Source organism: Sminthopsis crassicaudata, chromosome 3 (assembly GCF_048593235.1).
Source record: "Sminthopsis crassicaudata isolate SCR6 chromosome 3, ASM4859323v1, whole genome shotgun sequence".
Lineage (NCBI taxonomy): Eukaryota > Metazoa > Chordata > Mammalia > Dasyuromorphia > Dasyuridae > Sminthopsis > Sminthopsis crassicaudata.
The window spans coordinates 155,667,032-155,687,383 of record NC_133619.1 but is presented as its reverse complement, the minus strand read 5'-3'; the positions used below and the strand labels follow the sequence as shown (position 1 = coordinate 155,687,383).

The 20,352-nt window shown below is 35.1% G+C and overlaps 1 protein-coding gene across 2 annotated transcripts in view; it reads left to right on the top strand.

The window, feature by feature from the left end:
- The window catches only part of FGF14 (fibroblast growth factor 14), a 774,907-nt gene that overhangs the window by 514,177 nt on the left and 240,378 nt on the right, over positions 1-20,352 (top strand). Inside the window, exon 1 of one of the 2 annotated variants that reach the window (XM_074299469.1) lies at positions 17,059-17,376. The exons of the other annotated variant lie outside the window; for it this stretch is intronic. Coding sequence (XP_074155570.1) covers positions 17,184-17,376 — 193 coding nt within the window. The 5' untranslated portion in view covers positions 17,059-17,183. Of the gene's footprint in view, positions 1-17,058; positions 17,377-20,352 lie in introns of those variants that run through there. 2 annotated transcript variants of the gene reach the window in all.

The window sequence follows — 20,352 nt, the reverse complement described above, 5'->3', positions numbered from 1 at the left end:
TTCCCTAAGGAAGAATGGCCATTATTTTAATCGAGACTTCAGATTTTTCTTGGAGAAAGCAATTCTTTTTAGGAAAGCACTCACTTGTCTACACAATATCAGAGATGCAGTCATAAGCATATTTCTATTTCTGGGGGTTTCTGAGGTCACATTTGTTTTATGCCCTTTACCTCACGTCATGCTGCCAAATATATTCCAGTAATAATAATAATAACAATAATAGTGTAAGATGACCGTGGTGTCTTCAGGTAATCAGCATGAGAATCAAAGATAAATATACAATTCCTTTTCACTTATTTGATGATTTGAGCTAAAACCATTCTTGTCAGGGAACCTTATAAAAGTTATGGCTTCTTTTTTTAAATAGATTTGTGTCCTGAGAGAAAAAAAAAAAAAAAAAAAAAAAAAAAAAACTAAACTAAAATTCAAGCTTATAACCCAGAGTTAGGAATTGACTATGACAGCAGTCAAACTTTATTACTATAAGGGAGATATAACAGTATCAGTTCAGATTTTTCTTTCCTAGCTAAGACAAATGATTGAAAGACTATCACAGGTCTTTTTGAACAAAGAAATGTATTGTGCTCTTGTTATTGCCTTAAGTCAGAACTTCAGTGTTAGGACTTGACCAAAGGAGACAATTTTACAAGAGCTAAAGTTTACCTGTGGGGACATCAAGGAGAAATGTTTGTTTGTATGGATACTGGTTAATTTTTGTCTTTATATAATACTAATATCTTAAAACAGAGACATGAAAAAGATATAATGTGATGTGTTTATCAAAGAACAAGGTGTTATATTAATGCCTAAAAGTGATTTGTTGCAAGAATTTAATTCCCTTATTCACAACTTTGTACCTTGAAAATACTTTCTACCATTCTTCCATTCTCTCCCTTACTTCTTCATAACACTTGAAAGTCAAATTGAAGAACTAGCACAGACTGCCAACACTGGCTTTCAAAAGATGAAGGAAGATAGATACTTGCTCTTTATTAGAATAGTTTTAAAGCAATAGCCATAATACTATGCCAATAGCCATAGTATAGATTAAAAACCTGTAAGGGAAAGGGGGAAAAGTTAAAATTATAGAACATGAAGATACCAAAACAATTAGAGGCTACTTTTTAAATAATGTTTTAAAGTTTGCAAAGAATTTTACAAATAATTACTCATTATAGATAGATGCTATTATTACCCCCATTATTTCCATAAGAAAACTGAAGCAGATAAAAGTTAAGTGACTTTCCCAAGGTTCTAGAAATAGTAGGAGTTTGAGACTTGATTTAAATTTAGGTCTTCCTAAGTCCAGGATCAGTGCTCCTTTCCATTGTGTATGTGCTTGTATGTTGAATAAAGGAAATCAATCTCCTTCCCTGTCTGTCCTTTTCTTTTCCTATCTCTCCCCTTTTTTTTTTCTTTCTCCCTCTCTCCCTGCCATTTGGAATACCTTTGCTCTAATAAATTAACAGTAATTTAATTTGATGCAGAATTTAATAATTGCATTACATGTTCAAAGACATTAACAAGCTTATTTTTAATCATTTTTTCCCATTAGATCATCATCAACATATATTTCTGGATTGTTAAAATTTGAGCTTTGGTTTTTCTAATACCAAATTATATAATTTGTCCAAAAGATAAAATATATAGTCTATATTCAGGAAAAGTTGGGTTTCTTCAGTATAATGAAAATGTGGTTATATCTTAATATTTTATTGAGTTACAAAAAGCAGTCATATTATCCACCTGGACAGTAATCCAGGGACCATTAAATATAGAAGAGTAATAGCAGGATAGTAACATGTCTTTGCAATGCTTCTATCTGAACTTCGGAGAAAAAAAAGATAAGATGATAATGATCCTAACAATGATATGCTGCTAAGCCTTGGAGAGGAGGAAACATTTTCCCTTGCCCTTTATCCCTTGAAGCTTATACCTATTTTATTCAGATTATCATTAACTGGCAGTAATAAACCCTGATTGGTACCTTTCCAAATCATGTACGTTGTGAGTTGCTGTCATCACTCTGTTTCCTGAAGAATTCTCAAGGGAGGATGCTTAGCTCTTATGCTATTCAGGTATTTCTGGAACAGGGCTGCTATGCTCCTGAGAGGATTAGAGAGAAGGAATTAATTCAACTTCGCATATATTCATGAAGAATTTTGCTCTGTGGGTTTATAATTTGCCTTTATTGGACCAGATAACTGAATTGAATAAAACTAGCATTAGAAATTAGAAAACATTTAAGATAGAAATCACACAAAACAAACTTCATCTAAGATAGTTTCTAAATGAAGAAAGGATGTTCTGCAAAAATCCATCCTTCATCTCTCCTTCCTTCTCTCCCCCGTTGTTATTTTTATATAACTACAAGGAATTCGAACATATATTTTACTAATCATAAAGTTTAAGATTGACTCCTTAAGTAATAATGAATGCACTTAATTGTTTAGTTTGCCAGTGTGCAAAAGTGAATTACTGGTTAGGCTTTTTTTTGTGTTTTTTGTTTTTGTTTTTGTTTTATTTTTTTTTTACGATAGAATTGACACATTTTCTAGGATGGGAGGATATCCATGAAGAAAGAGGTATGATAGATGTTTACTACAATGTAGCATCAGGTATTTGTTCTAAAGTACTAACTATGGTAGGGTTGGGATAGGTGAGGATGTTCATTGTCTCTTTGTAGAATGCACTGCAGCATTCATAATTATGGGATTAGAAAACAGTATGATGGATACTAGGTATAGACTAACATTCCATACATATATTAAGATAAGGTCAAAATGGGTGCATGACTTATCTATAAAAAATGGTACCCATAAGCAAATTAAGAGAGTATAGAATAGTTTACTTTCCATATATATATTAAGGGAGGAATGTAAAACACAAGAAGATATAAAGAGCACTGCAAAATATGAAATAAATGTTTCACATATATAAAATTAAAAAGTGTTTGTACAAACAAAACTAATGCAACCCAAAATTATAAGAAAACAAAAAACTGGGGAGGAAATTTTATAACAGATATTTCTGATAAAGGCCTCATTTCTCAAATTTAAAGAGAACTGAGTCAAATTTTTAAAAATACAAGTCATTCCCCAGTTGATAATTGGTCAAAGAATATGACAGGCAGTTTTCAGCCAAAAAAATTCAGAGCTATGCATAGTCATGAAAATGATCTAAATTATTTTATAAATAAATATATATATAATATGCATATAAATAAAATAAGAGCATATATAATAAATATATAAATATGTGTATATATATATACATACACACTACTGCTATGTCTATATTGCAAAGACATCAAAAAGTGGGGGGGGGAGACCAATTAATACAAACATATTTTTAGTAACTCTTTTTGTGATGTCTAAGAATTGGACATCAAAAAGATGCCCATAATTTGAGGAATGGAAAACAAGCTATAGTGATTGTAATGGAAAATATTTTGTGTTATAAGAAATGACAAGCAGGATTATTTCAGAAAAACCACCATCCAAGACTATAAGCATCCATTATTCATTTTTCCAAGAAATAGACTCTGATTATTCAATAGTCTCAGTTCCAAAAATACCTGTACATATTAACCTGCCTGATGGATTCTTACTGCAAACTATTGAGAATTAGCACATTCACATACTACAAAAGCCTCAATTAATAGCACATGGTACACTTCTTCAAACATTTTAGAAATTCAAATGCTTCCTGCAAGATCAAAGGTTGGAGAAAAGCTGAGGTAGAGATAAATACAAGCTTGCAAATTGCCAATCTTATGTTGCTTCTACCTTCAAAGATTCAGAATATCCTACAGTCATTTGAAAGACAAGCAGGGCTAGCCATAGGCAAATTTGAAAGTAGGTAAAGTTAATATATACTTCATATTTCCTTTTGAAGAAGCCCAAACTGCTAATGAATTCTTCTAAAAAGAGTTTAAGCATCTTCTCTGTGCAAAGCTTCTGTCCATTTCTACAGATACACAGATAAAAGGAAAAAAATATAAATTTCTACAGATAAACCAATAAAAGAGCAATATATTTTAAAATAGTTTACATTTACTGAAATTTGTACTCTTTAGAAAAAGAAATCCATTGAGTTGAACATTTACATTTTTTTTTCTTGTTCCCTTAGTTTTCCATCTGACATCAAAACTTAATTGTTTTGAGTATCATTTCCTAATAGATAAACTTTTGTGATATTTTATTAGAAAAGTTACCTGAATCCTAATATCCGATTCCCTTAATTCAACTGTTTGATTCCAGTTCTAAGTATCTCCTACATAAAGTTAAGGCCAATGGGAAGATACTTGGGAGGCTGAGTATTCATTCACTTGTGAAAACAAACATTTATTCATCACCTTCTGTATACAGAACATGTTCTAATCAAAGGACAAGATATAAAGTTTAGCTGAAGTCTCAAGAAAGAGATTTATAACACTTTTTAGATTGCACTTAAAAAAAGGTATCTTTAATGCATAAATTCTTAATGGGGACTCAAGAATTTCTATTTAATGTAATAATACATATATGATGTCTCTATATATGTATGCATGCATATATATGCATATATATTCAGGTAGATATGGATAACTATTTCAATATAATTATTTTCTATTATAATATCATTTATGTTGTGCATTTAAAAACATTATTATAAGAAGCAGTCTATGGCTTCATTAGACTGAGAAAGTGGGCAATCACCATACACACACACAGAGACACACAAAGGTTAAGAGATCCTTACACATTAGGAAATGTAATTAAGCTGGACAACTAGATGGTACAGTGGATAGAATGGTTGGGGTATGGAAGATCCATTTTCCTAAATTCAAATACTGCCTCATATGCTAGCTGGGTGACCCTGGGCAAGTAATTTATCCTTGTTTGCCTCAGATTCTTCATCTATAAAATGAGTTGAAGAATAAAGGGAACAATTTCTCCAGCATTTCTGCCAAGAAAATCCCAAATGGGGTAATGAAGATTGACTAAGTAAATGATTAAATTATATATATATATATATATATATATATATATATATATGTATATATATATATATATATATATATATATATATATATATATATATATATATATATATATTTGAGAGGGTATTGGTCTGAGAGCCTGCCTTCAGCATCTAAAACCAACACTTTTAGTGAATAGAAGAAAGGAAGTGTATAGACAAAGAATAATTCTTTTTTAAAAAGCAGATCTAAAAGACAGGGCTCTGTGTTTCTCTAATATTGACATTCTAGAGCACACAATGATAATTTAGCATTTATATAGTACTCTAGAGATAAAGTTGATTAAGTACTTTAGATACATTCTTTCATTTGATTCTACTAAAAACTCTGTGAGGTGCTTGGTATTATTCTTACTATACAGAGGAGGAAACTAAGACAGCAGAGAGAGTAATAGGGTCACAGAGTAGGCAAGCATCTGAGGCAGAGGCAGAGATAAATTTGGGTTTCCAAATTCTGTCATTTCTGTTGCTTCTACCTTCAAAACCCTATCTGCCTCTCTCCCCACCTCTACCTAACCCCCTATCTAAGGTGTTATCTATTATACCTAGCTGCCTCATAGAATTGTCTCTGCTTTAGGATACAGAGATTAAAATGATATTTTTTATTATTTTTCAAACTTCAGGAGAGTAAACAACATTCACTATACGCTAGCTGAAAAGATTGATGTTATAATTTTATCATCTAAAATGTGTTTTAATACATGCATATGTATATGTGTTTATAGACATATAATATGTGAGTGCGTGTATGTGTATATATGTGTGTTCTTATCACACACATATTCACAATTACAAATTGTTAATGACTTTTTCTTCCTCAGAGATATGAACCCAAGTTCAATTTTGAGCACAATAGATGCAAATGAAATAGTTAAAATGGGGTTAAATGTTAATAAATATTTTTGTATAGGTAATCTGTATTTAGAGATGTAGAATAAGCACCTCATTTGTAATTTTTTTCTTATAAAGATGACACAGGTTTCCAAATGTCATTTAATCATGAGTTCATGTCTCATAATTTCAGTTATTAAAATTAGTGTACTTTTAATGATGTCCTAAGGGGATGTAGAGTTAGAAGGGTTGTTTGACCCACACACAAAATTGTTCCAGACTGTTATGCTTTAACCTTGTGTCTGTGTCCCTTTCCCTGTTTGATGATAAACTGTCAGATCTTGCTTCATGCTGATGTCATTCTACCTACTTCCCAGCATATTCCACTGATGACCCTTTATATTTGCTCTTTAAAATCTTATGTGGGTTGAAAAACTAAATAACCTTGTCTAATCTTGCTAATATTATGAATAAATTAAAAATAAATAGGCTTAGAGTCAGTCTTATTGGACTTTTTTGAATAAAGTATAAGAAATACAACATGGTATAGTGAATCTGAAATCAGGCTATCTTACACTATGAATTACTAACAAATAGTTTATCTTGGCCTCTTTGTTTATTTGCCTACTGGAAATTATGATATTTTCTGCATTATCTGCTTCTAATATTGAAAAGATAAGCCTTTCCTTTCATGGAAAAATTGCAGTTAGGAAAAAAAAAAGAGCTTTGCAATTCTCCCCCAACCATATACCATGTTCACATTTCCTTTACAACTCAGGGCATGGCCTATCGTTCATTTATACTGTCTTCCCATTTATACTTGCCAACACTATGGGTACTATGTGTGTATTCATCTATAGAAACAGCCATGCTTGCAGATAAAGGAACAGTTTGTTATAATGGGAAAAGCACTAAATTTGAAGTCAGGAGACTTGAATTCTAATTCAAGCTGTACACTATCTGGATGAACATGGGAAAATACTGTCACTTTTGTGGATAGGTATCAGTTCCCTCTTTTTTTTTTTTTTTCTTTTGGAATGCTGGGGTTAAGTGACTTGCCCAGGGTCACACAGTTAAGAAGTGTTAAGTGTCTGAGGCCAGATTTTAACTGGGGTCCTCCTGAATTCAGGGCTGGTGCTCTATCCACTGTGCCACTTAGCTGCCCCAAGTTCCCTCATTTTTAAAGTGAGAGACTTATCCATGATTATTTCAGTATTTCCCCCACTTCTGTATCTGACATTTTATATTTTAGACATAGAATATGTTTGTTTCAACTTAGATTATCATACATTTAGAAATAAAAGAAACCTTAAAAGATCCATTTGTAGAATGACTCCGCTTTATAAATGAGGAAACTGATTTGTCCAGAGTAGTATATGTAACATGTATCAGAATCTGGACTTGAACCCAATTCCTTTGACCTCAAATCCAGCACCCTTTCCATTTTACAAAACTATATTATATCCTTCTAGCCTAGGTCCCAGCTTATTTATATCAAAATATACTTATTTTACCATTTTCCCTGAGATATTATTTGTTAATTTTGCTAAAAAAATATTATTGGAATCTTTGTTATGATAATATTCCTAGTCTCTAGGTGGAATAGTTTAATGATGGCAATAATGTAATATCTATTTTTAAAGAAATTGTTATTTAAATTTGTTTAGCTTTTTGATTAGCTATATATATCTGTGAATATCTTTCCAGCAACATAATTTTGTACAATTGATAACAAGGAAAATCCTGGGATATAGGAAGAAAGCCAACAAGTTCATAGGAGCTTACTTAAAGCTGAAATCACTGCACAGCCATTCATAATTTAGAGTTTAAATGAAAGCAAAGGATAGAATAGTAACAATGGGAGAATAACAATTCATTTGATTCAATTAGAATTTGGTTCTTTCTTATCAGTAAGACTAGGCCTCTATTTACTAAGCAAGGATTATTCCCTCCTCACCCACTCCTCCCTGAGTCCTTCCTTCTTCCCCTTAACCCAGGGAATCTCTTGGCCATTTTTCTCAACTTACTGGAAATGACCATTGGAGAGCATTTGTATGTGTGTGTGTGAGAAAATTAGGGAGAGAAAGAAGGAGAGGAGAGGAAGGCAGAATTCAGGGGGCAGGAGAAAAAGATTGAAATATTGAGGGGGGTAGAAAAGGGAACAGAGTTGGGGCAGAAAGGTGGGGCAGAGAGACAGAGATAGAGACAGAGACAGAGAGACACAGACACAGAGACACAGAGATAGAGACAGAAAGAGGGCAGGAGGGAAAAAAGAAGAAAAGGAGGGAGGAAAGGAGGGAAAAGAGAGACAGACAGAGGGGGGAGAGCAGGAGAGGAAAAAGGGGGGAGAGAGGGAGAAGGGCAGAGGAGACAGAGATAAAGGGAGAGGGAGGCAGAGAGATGGAGGGAGAGGGCAACAGAGGGAGGGAGAGGGAGAGAAAGGAAGAGGGAGGAAAAAAGAGGGAGTGAAAAGAACGGAGGGAAAGGGAGGAAGAGAGAGAGAGAGACAGGGAGACAAAAAGAAAGAGACAGATATTTTACTAGTTTAAGGTCTGGTGCACAGAGAAATTCCCTATCTCTAGTAAATAGAATCACAGCTGTCGTGTGTGTGTGTGTGTGTGTGTGTGTGTGTGTGTGTGTGTGCGCGCCCCTCCTTCTTTCATTCATTTGGAACTAGCAAAAAGAAGACTGGCCCTGGTTTTTCATCCCCAAGTATAAATACATGGGAAAAGAGAGAAATATAATGAAGAAGGGCTTAGTCTATGTCTAGTCTATTTATAAATGCTGAGAAGGAACCATAGAGTTAGGCTTAGATCATCAACTTCTTAAGACAGATAGTGATTTAGAATAATGGGCCCCAAATTATTTGAATTAAACTCCTTCTGATCCTTTCTCTCATTAAATCCCTCCAGTTTGGGGAAGAATCCACACCATTCTTCCATTGCTCATTGACCTCATCTTCTTTTCTCCCATCTGAATGTTTCCCCCTCTCCCCACTTTTCGGCTCCTTTTTATGTGTCTGCCCTTTTTAGAATAAAAGCTTCCTGAGGACAGAGACTGTCTTTGTATGTATTTGCATCCTTAACATATAGTAGAGTGCCTGGCACCTAGTAACACTTATTAAAATTCTGGTTGTCAGATCGGCTCTTGTTTGAAGACTTCCTCTCTCTGTTCTCAAGGACTAGGGAAGGACACAGAAACCTTTCATATCCAAACTTTGTACTAATACCAAGAAGGAGCCCTGTCCTCATTTGGAAAATAATGGGACATAAGAGCATTTGCATTATTTAATTATCACTGCCTGTATCTTCTTGCTATACAAACAATAAAAATCTTATCTGGTCTCCATTTTTAATATAATTGAAAACTTTTAATTTATTTTGATTTGCTTACTTAAGAGAAGCATACTTTGAGAAAATCTATCTTTATAAATATATTTAATTTTATTATAAGCATATAGAAAGACAGTGAATAAACTCCCTTGCATGAAATAAGCCTTACCCCAAATATTGGTGTTTACATGTGAGTTTCCTCATGAAACCATCTACTGATAGTAATCTGATATTTCTCTTCCAGGAAACAATGTTCCTCAAAAAAGAAATCTTTTTGTACTAGTACTTTTCCTTTCTTTTTCTTTATTGAATCAAAATATAAAGGAATATGTATATGCTGTCCAGGTTTTTCCCTTCTTATTGCCAGCAATATCTTCCAGCAAAAAGTGATCAACAAAACTTATGTTAAATTTACACTTTAAAAAAAAAGCATTATGAATGCTCACACTTATGGCTTTAAAATCTTAATTTTTATTACTATGATCACAATGGTGCGGTTTGAGCTTTCTGACACCACTCTCCTCTTATTTGAATAAAGGTAGATACTAGTGTCAGAGACCTGTTTCCATATATGAGCCTTCCTAGGGTAGTAGTAAATGCAAATCCTGTTATTTTATTCAAAAGAAATTTATTTAAAGTAACAAAACTATATTATATTGACATTGACTGTATCATCTTGTTCATAATGAATTTGAACCCACATCCACTACTAATTGTATACACAAAATACATTTATTTTAGTGTCATCAAAAATTCCCAGAATATTAGTGCTAAGAATCCAATACAAATATATAAATCTATGTTTGGATTTAAAAATGTAAAGAAGGCCTGATTCCCTTAGAAAACAAATTGATAAAATGAAGGGTATGCTGAATGAGCAAAATAGAAACAGTGTATGTGTATGTTTGTGTAGGCAGTTTCAGGGAGTACATCACCTATGGTTGATGGTTAAATAATGTTACTCAGAAAGGAATAATGTAGACATCACTGTAGATAGGATTGTAGAAATGGTTGATATTTTGAGAATTTTCTTTAAGTATTAGTTGAGAAGATAATTTCTTTAGTTAAATGATCAGTTGAATATCCTGAAACAAATGTAACTATATCTCTGATAATAGCCTATAGTGGCCAGAAAGAAAGGAATAAAACCTAAATTAGATTAAAAAAAAAGAAAAAGAGCCAATGACAGTTACAGTGGAGTAGTTGATATATAATTAAGAATTCTAATTTATTCTGCTTATTCCATTGCACTCTTTCACATAAAATATTCATTGTCTAATCATTAATACCTAAAGTATTTGCAACTCAGTTATCAGTCAAACATATCTATCAAAACTATCTTAAAAGCAGATTGAAACAACAGCATTTGATCATGTCATCAAAGATAATCACTAAAATTCATGCATTTTTCTTGGCTAAAGTCCATTAGATCTTTACTTAAAATGCATTTAACTAATTTCCCGTAAGTGCATATGAGCTTGGTTATGTGGTTATAACTAAGAAAAAGTGAAAAAAAAAAAAAAAACTACTATGGGAAGGTATGCTGAAAATATATAAATCAATAATTAGCCATTGAATAAAAATAAAAAGCTCATTAAACATATGTTATGTACAAGAAAGGGGTAGAAAACTTAAAGTAGATGTGAGAAATAAAATTCACATTATGGTGGAATTTAGTATTGGGACTAAATAGTCTTCTGCAACCTAGATCATTATGGCATTAGTTGAAAAGGAGGCAATGCAGCATTATGAAAAGTGTTAGATTATAAATCTGGGGACATAGTTCCTAGTCCCAATTCTTTCATTAACTTGTAGTGTTTTTTATTAAGTCACCTTAATATCTGAGTGGGCCCTTAATCTTACCTCTTTATAACTAAGGGTTTGTCAATTATGGCTAAGATGAAAATTCTTAACCAAATAAAGGATTAGAGGTAGACAAGAGAAAATAAAGAATTGAAGTTACCTGAAATTGTAAAGCTTTTACAGAAACAAAATTGATATAACAATAATGTGGGAAGTTATCAATTGGTGGAAATCTTTTTATGAACTATCTCTGTTAAATATCTAATATTCAGTATATTTAGGAAATTAGCACAAAATGATCGCAACATATTCCCAAATAAATGAGTCATTAAAGGCTGTAAAGAGATTATTTACAAGGAAAGAATTATACATTCTCAATCATGACTCATCATATTTCTCCAAGTCTCCAACGTTAAGATAAATAGAAATTATAGCAAGGCTGTGTTTTTGCCTTCCACCCAGATAACATGAAAATTTGCAAAATTATAATAAATCTTCAATTTTAACTATGGTCCTGCAAAGAAGGCACACTAATACATTATAGGTGGAATTGTACATTACCATTACAGAAAACAATTTAGTATTTTGTGAGAAAAGTCACTTAGTTGATCATATACTTGACCAAGGGGTGCTCCTACGAAGAATCAATCCTCAAAGAGGATAAAGGCAGAATTGTGTGTGTGTGTGTGTGTGTGTGTGTGTATGTGTGTGTGTTAACAAGGAACTAGAAACAAAGGTATTACATATCATTTATGTAAAAAGCAAAACAATTTGTGGTTTATGAATGTAATGCATATTATCACACCTTCCAGAAATAAATATGACGAATTTGAGGGAAATTTGGTAGGAAATTAAATTCATTATAAATTGAATACTATAAGATACAAGAAAAACAATATACACAATTTCTGTAACAATATAAATAGAAAGATAAAATAAAAATGAACTGTATACAATTATAACAAATCTTGCTTCCATAAAAATTTAGAAAATCAAACTACTTTTTATTGGAAAGGTGTGGGACTTAGGGATGTAGGAAAACACGGTTTCTTAGCTGTCTAGAATTATTTCCTGAGGATCTTGGAAAATAGATAATTTGCCATGTATCTCTTTTATATGAAGAATCTGTGAGGATAATGAGTGCTCTATTCTTTTTTTCATTTTTCTATATCTGAAGTGAGTCTAATATTTATGTTTGTGATACCCTAATTAGATACCATGAATCATTTGGCAGCAACTAACAGAGTTGAGAAGTAGTAGTCTCCAGCAGAAATTAATGAGCCTTTCTGGAACATCCTATCTTTAGTGCCCCTCTCTGCAAATAATAGAAGTTCACATTGATGTTGTAAAGAGAAAATTTAAATGATCTTCTTAAAGTAGTTCATCAATCTATGAAGGTAAGAACCATAATTGAAAACACATTTGGCTTTGATATTAAGGGAATATTTGGATAACATAAAATAAAGAATAGAAATAAATGGCATCAATTATCAGAATCTATATGTCTAAAAAAAATGTCAAACACAATTACAATGTATTTTTAATGAATCCAGTAATGAGATTAATAAGTTTTGGGGGAGGGCAAAATAAATAATAGATTCTGATGTAAAATTTATAACAAACTATGCATACCTGTTTAGTTGTCCCAGGTTCTTTTCTTTTCTTTTCTTTTTTTGCCTAGCATTGCACACATTTTTTATCACAGGTTAAGACAGCAGATGGCTCTCTTGAGTTTTCCTTGGTGTCCTTAAAACTGTAAACAACCATGCCATGTTTCTGAGAGGGAAGTGGAGCAGCACAGATTTCAGGCTGGAAGAGATACCTAAGATTTACCACCACTGCTTCCCCTCTCCCTTCTCCATGAAATTGTTTTCTAACTCCAGATGTCAAACATAATAGAAATGACCAATAGTTTTATATGAAATTCATGACATGAACTCAAATGAGCAAACTGTGAAAGGATCAGTGATGTTTATGCACTAGTGCATATGATGCAAATTTCTGGCTAAAGAAAGGAGTATGCAAAACACTTTCCTCTCTAGTCCCACTTAATTGATTTGAGCACCCTCTCTCTTATTAGTCAGTGGGGGTTGTGAAGTTTAATTTCCTTTCCATCTTAAGATATACTTAATGACAGAGATTTGCTTTATTAGAACAAAATGTTAATGACATTCTGGTATCTGGACAATATTCTTACATTCTGGAAACCCACTTTAATACCATATCTAGCTTGCATTGAACCTCTGTCCATGGTACTAAAACCTAAGCAGTACTCAATTGCTAATGAGCACACTGAGAATGAACAGCAAAGAAATGGGACTGACTGAGTGAAGCAATATGTCAGGAGGAAGTGCAGGAAAATTCTCCCTTTAATTATACAAAGAATTATGAAGAGATTACTTTAAAGAAATGCATTTAAGAAAGAATATAATACAATAATGGAAACATTCAAATTGCAATAAAAATTAAATATACTATATATTGTTAAGTCTTTTAAAATATAATTAAGCCATATTAATGGCTCATAAAATTTAAGATGTGGAAGAGATTTTAGGAGACTTATAATCTCAAACTCTTATTTACAGAAGGAGGAGAAACTGAGAAACAGAGAGAATAAGCGACCTACCTAAGGTCATACAACTGGTTAGAGGCAGAATCTAGACTAATACCAAATTTGCAATTGCTTCTCTTGTATTCTAGTTAACATCTTCTATTGCCCCTGATCTACACCTTTAAACAATGGTATGCTTGTTTATATTTACCTCACTGACAATTAAAAAACATTGTAGGCCAACAGCTTTGGATAATTTAATTTTAAGGTGATTTTAAAATCCTGATTGACCTCAGAAAATATCAGGCTGTCATCTTTTTGGTGAAAGAAATCTGAAATGGTAATTCTTTAGCCATGCTTAATTTTTTTATGCCTTATTGAGAAATTTTAATTTATAATAATAGTAAAGTATTAGAAATATTTGTTTCTATCATGATAAATATCTCCTCTTGGAATGGAATGTTTAATGGGACTACACAATCAACCAAAATGAAATTAGCTGAGAGAGGAAAAGTTAAGTAGAAAGGTAACTAGGAAGTTGATGAAGACAGAAGAAGGCTGTATCAGCCTATAAATTTTCCTAGTTCTCAAATGACTGAGATGAGAATTATATTCCCAGAAAGCTATGTTTGTAAATAACAAGGATGTCTTTGTGTTAAAGTTTGGTGTTTTTTGAGTAGGAAAATAATAATGCCTTGAATTTGAATGATACTTTCATGAATTATTTGATTTTATCTTCAACATCTTTGAGATAAGTAGTACAATCACTTTCAATCCCTATTTTACAGATGCAAAAATGAATGATCTTACTGGTAAAAATGACATGCCTAGGATTACCCACTAAATCATTTGATTAATTTGCAACAATTTATTAAGTTCTTATTATGTGAAATACTTTATGAAGTGCTAGGGATACAAAGTAAAAGTAAAACACTCTACCCTCAAGAAGCTTGCATTTGAAGATTGTTAACAGATAGTTATATATGTTGTATTTATAGTTGTATATGAAGTAGATGTAAGGCAAATGGCAGAACCAAGAACCATCCAGGTCTCTTGATTCTAAAAAGGCAAATATATTTTCAGTGCACATTATTCTGCTTACATCCTGTAAAGGTGAAAGAAACAAATTGTCCAGTCCGTTTTATTAAGTACTACCTACAAACTAAGCCACACTCATAGTGGTTAGTAACTATTAGTTAATAACTAAAATCTCAAATTCATCCCAGATTAAATTGTTTCTATCCCACTTCCTTTAGCCCTTAAGAGCCTAAAGAGTAAAATCTGGGAATGGGGATGATGGGTATGATAAAGCAATCCCAAAGGGTTAGATGTTGAACTGCAAAGTGCAAAATATGGCTAGATTCCACTGGCTAATTGAAAATATTTCTTTCTACCTCATTCAAATAAAGATTTTATATATAATATGCAAATATATACACATACATATCACATACATGCTATATAATACACATATGTATAACCTATTATACACCTATGATACACAACACAAATATATACATGCACACACAGACACACAGACATATATATATTTATGTCAGTTTAGATTAGAATATGAGATCACCCTGGGCTGCAATGGGGCCCTTATCTTACTCTAAAATATTAACCACAAATGTGATCAGTATATATTTTTTATTTTAAAATAAGTTTCTTTTCCCCCTTCCCTCCCCTTTCCTTTCACTCTGAATTATGAACTACGAGTTTAGTTTATTTCTTTTTCTTTGCCTTCCCATAATGATTTACCAAAATGGGTTAGAAGAAAGAGGAAAAAGTAGGAAGCCCTGAGCAAGAACCAGGATCTGTCACTCGGGGTGTATCCTAGAAACCACAGATCTGTTATCAGCCAAGCATAAAGTGTCTCTCCCAACCCTACCTTCCCCCACCCCTTCCTTCCTCCTGGGTGCTTGTATTTCACTGTTAACCCAAGGCAGAGCTATGTCCTAGACAGACAGAAGACTTGAAGAGCAGAGAGGGGAAACAGTCTGTGGCTTTGGAAACTGACTTCTGGAGCTTTCTTTTTTGTGACAATATTTCCACAAGGGACAGATGACCTCGAGGCTAAGGGAGGCAGAAGCTCAACTTGTGTGTTAGCTATTTGTTGTCACTGGAACCCAAAGGACGCTTTTCCCCCCGTCCTGCGGGAGGAGGGGGAGAGAGAACATCAGTGCTTCTGTTTTGCCTTCCCCAATCTTCCCCTGGGCGCTATATCCTCTCCAGCTGCTGCTTTCCCAGCTGCTACAGCCTTAGTCCCCTCCTTTAACAGTTACAAGGAGGGGCTTATGGGTGGGGTCTTTTCATGCCTGCTTGTATCACCTTTTTCCTCTGTCGCCTTCCTTCTTTCTCTCCTTCCACTACACCACCATTCCAAAATGGACACGCTTGTCCTTCCTGGCGGCAGCAGGGAGATCCCCACGAGTTAGGGTGGGCTAGGTGTGGAGTGGCAGGAGCCAAGCCCCAGTGTCCCACCCCTCACCTCCATTTCCCTCTCCCTGGGCTTCAGCGCTGCAGGGATTAGCCTAGGCGGGCTAAAGCACATCGCCCTCCAACCAGAACTGAGAGTTCCAGGAGACCGGGAGACACATTATAACCAAGAAGCCCAGCTAAGCTGAGGAAGCGGCTGCTGCTGAATCTATTTATTGGGGACTAGAGATTTACTACTAATAGCAACGCACCCAAATTCCTTCAGCTCGTCCTCTTCTAGCACCACAGCCCCCCCCCCCCCCCCTTCTCCTTTTCCTTGTCTCATGGTATCACCCGTGCCCTGGAGCCCTTCTTTGCTTCTTTCTTTTTTTAAGAAATGAGGGAGAAGAGGTGGGAACATGGAAAGGTTGGAATGAAGCGCTTTGAGTGCATTTCTCTGGGGAGAAGATTGCTTTCTCCAGATGCTGGTTTCTAAAAGCACTTAGGAATCACCAGGCGGGAGTCTTGAGCTGGAGGCAGCGGCGGCGGCAGCGGCTGTAGGGGCCGGTGGGCATCAGGAGCCAGTGCTGTTCGGAGGCAGCGGCGGCAGCGGCTGGTGGCAGCGGCGGCGGCACTGGGAGTGAGAAAGCCTGGTGCCAGCTCTTCTCCGTGAATGACTGATTGCCTCGAAGCCAGCCAAGGCTCTCGTCTGCCAGCTCGAGCCTCGGATCCAGAGCGCTAGCCTCCAGCCCCTACTGAACTCTTGGTCTGGCAGAGGCGCTGGAAGGAAAGAAGGTGGCTCTTGTGGCACTGGAGGGAGTAGCGGAAAGCCGGGGCTGGGAGCGCAGAGTGAACTGCACCAGGGAAGCCGGTGCAAGCGGAGTCCTGCTCCAAGTTGCTGGTGGGGGTGGGTGGCTGTGAAGACCTGGTCTGCTCAGTGCTCGCGCCTCCTGGCACCTTGGAGAACCAGGAGCTTCTCACCTAGCCCCGAGGCTCTTGTGCCTCGCACCAGCTGAGTGCATAGTGGAGATGGGTCCCAGCAGGGACTGAGCGCCCCCTCCCTCAGCCCATTCCCAGCCCTCGCTACCAGTCCCCAAGCCTTCCTGCCTAGTGAGAGGAGCCAGTGCCTCGTCCCCGGCCCTGTCTTCCTGGTCCCCACTCTTCCTTCCCATCCCCATTCCTGTCCTCATTGCTAACCTAGTCGGGACTGGTCCCTGAACCACACCATGGCTGCAGCCATCGCTAGTGGCTTGATCCGGCAGAAGCGGCAGGCACGGGAGCAGCACTGGGACAGGCCCTCGGCCAGCAGGAGGCGGAACAGCCCCAGCAAGAACCGGGGGCTGTGTAACGGGAACCTGGTGGATATCTTCTCCAAAGTGCGCATCTTTGGCCTCAAGAAGCGAAGGTTACGGCGCCAAGGTCTGTAGGTGTTGTGCTTTCCCGTTCACCGGCTTTGGTTCCCTCCTTTCCTTTGTCCCGGCCCTTTCAGGTCCCTCAGCTCTTGTCCCTGGGTCTATCACGACCTCTGTCCTTCCTTTACCATCTTTCTCGGTGCTTTTTCCCTGGGAGCTGGGAATGGTGCTTTCTGGGGCAACCTGTAGCAACGGAAAACTTAACGGGGCCAACTGCTTTTGGCAAGTTTGTAGCGCTCCTAGCTTCGGTTCTCCCTTCCTTCCACCCACTTGTTCTCTGGGTCTCCTGGCGGGGGGAGGGGTGTGCTTGAAAGATCTTTTCTTGCTTCCCTTAGAACCTGTTTGCCCAGAGGCTATAGCCTTCGATTTTTGTGTGAATCTTCTAGTCTAAAGTCCTTGAGGAAAATCCATTTTAACTAAATGAGCTCCTTTCATTCCCTCTTCCACTCTTCTGTCTGTCTACACCGCTTGCCCCATTTCTCTGGCTTTCCAGCTGTTGGACTGAGGACCTGTAGCTCCATCATCACGCTCTTGGTCAGAATGAAGGAATGGTCCTTCTTATTTTAGCAGCTGTAGATATAAAGGAAAGTACTCAGTGCTTGGGTTTCTGTGTATGAACCCCTTACATGACTCCAAGTTAGACCTTGAAACTGACAAGTGGTTTTAATTTTCAGCATGGAATTATACCAGTTACTCACATATCTGATAATAGGGGTGGGTTGTATGTGTGTGTGTGTGTGTGTGTGTGTGTGTGTGTGTGTGTGTGTGTGTGTGTGTGTGTGTGTGTGTGAGACATCCAGTTTATGATTTGGAGAAGCCGAATGACCTAGGGTTTGCGTTTTGTTGGATTAAAAAAGAGTAGTTGATTTCCTTAGGTAAAATAGTTACTGAATGATGGAGGTTGAGGTAAGCTCATCTTAGTAACGATTGTTAAAGAAACAAGGTGCATTTACTGCATTTGCTTAAGCAACTTCCTCCTGAGAATGATGAGATTGTATTCAGCCCTTTTGCTTGATTCTCTATCCAGTTGCTAAGTGCTGTTGCCTTTGAGAACATTAAGTGTTTTCTTTGTAGGAGAGAGGTTTGTTTGTTTTTCACCCTCATTAAAATAACAAAGTAGGGTTGGAAGGAAAGAGAAAAATAAATATATTGACTTTGATAGGTGTGTCTGGGTGCCGTGCACTGACCATCTCAAAGCACAGGTGTATTTATTTTTAACGCTTTGTATATCCTAATATAATGTGAATGCATTCTATGGCTATAGTTTTATGCTTATATGTGGTATATAAACAAACACTTGCGAGGGCTCTCTCCCTCTCTCTCTCTCTCTCTCTTTCTCTCTCTCTCTCTCTCTCTCTCTCTCTCACACACACACACACACACACACACACACACACACGCACACATCACATCACATCACATTACTTCTATACTAACCTTATTGCAAAAAAATCAGAACTTAACAAAAAGGCTAAAGCCAAAAATGAAGAAAAAAAGAAAATTTCTAAATAGCTTCTTCCAGCTAGTGAGGTACTCCTGGAATTAAGAATGGAAATTCCATAATATTAACATCACTACCACTCCCCCCCAAATCAAATAGTTTTGAAACAGTATTAAATTGGAGATTTTAAGTAAATTTGAGATTTAAGTTGAAAGTGATATCATCTGAAGATTTTTTTTGAATAAAGGATGAACTTTTCTGCATGGTTCTTTAAAAGATTTTTTAGATTAGTTTGGTAATTGACTAAAGATGTTATATGAATTTTTGGTAATTTATTTGGAATATATAATTTTGTACTTCCAAGATATAACTGACCAAATTGCCTTATAATATTCATTTATAAGCAATGTTACTTTCTGAGGTTATGTATTTTCGTGGTTATTTATTTTTTTATATGCCAAAATGCCATTTGTACTTCATCCCTATTGCTAAGGCTTATTTTGTAGGGTTTTTTTTTTTTTTTTTTTTTTTTAGAAAATAAATTTCCCCAAGTAAAGACTTAAATTTGCTGTCCATTTAAAGCAGAGAAATAAGTCTCACTGCTAAGAAAAATACATTTTAATGTAATTGTAACTACCATTTGATGTGTAGAGAATTTTTGAAGCATAGTGTTTGAATTTATTGAGATGTGAAATGTATTTGTCATTTGATAAACAATAATTTTTACTCTGGTATCCTAAGATAAATATATATATTTTCTCCCATGGGAAAAATAGCTTTTAAAGTAACCTATCCTTCAATTTTAAGTTTGGGTGACTCTTTTATTACTTTTACCTCCAAAAATATTTTCATGACCTAGTATTTATATAAATATATCATAGTATCATCAAATCATAGAATCTCATTGTTAGAAAGAACTTTAGAAGTCATCCAGTACAATCCATACTTTTCTAGCACTCCCAACAAGTGGTCCTCTATAAGTCTGTGCTTATAGGCCTTCACAGATGTAGAACTCACTACCCAATAGACTATCTATTCTGCTTTTAGACAGTTCTACCTCTTAGGAAAATTTTACAAACAGTATGACTACTTATTGTCAGAGAAAAAAGATAATGTTCCTTCATTTAAATTCCTATTTAAAAAGTAAATTCTTCTTATAAAACCTACAACTACATTATAGGTGCATCTCTAGACAATTTAAATAACTTCTATTTTATAGATGTGTACTATTCTTAGAACATTAAATATATTTTAATTTTTTCTAATAAATTAAGGAAGTATTTATACTTTATGCAAAAACTCATTAAATTGTATTTAAAATTACAATCCTATCTATTAGATAATGTTTATATATTTATACATATATGTAAATTTATGTATGTATATACATTTTATTTCCAAAAACTGGTTTTTACACAGTGGTTAGGAAGGTCTCCCTATATGAGGTCTCCCTATATATGTATAAACACACACACATGTCATATTTTATAACAATTAGTTTTATATTATCTTATTGAAGGAAAAATACTTTCGAGTTGCATG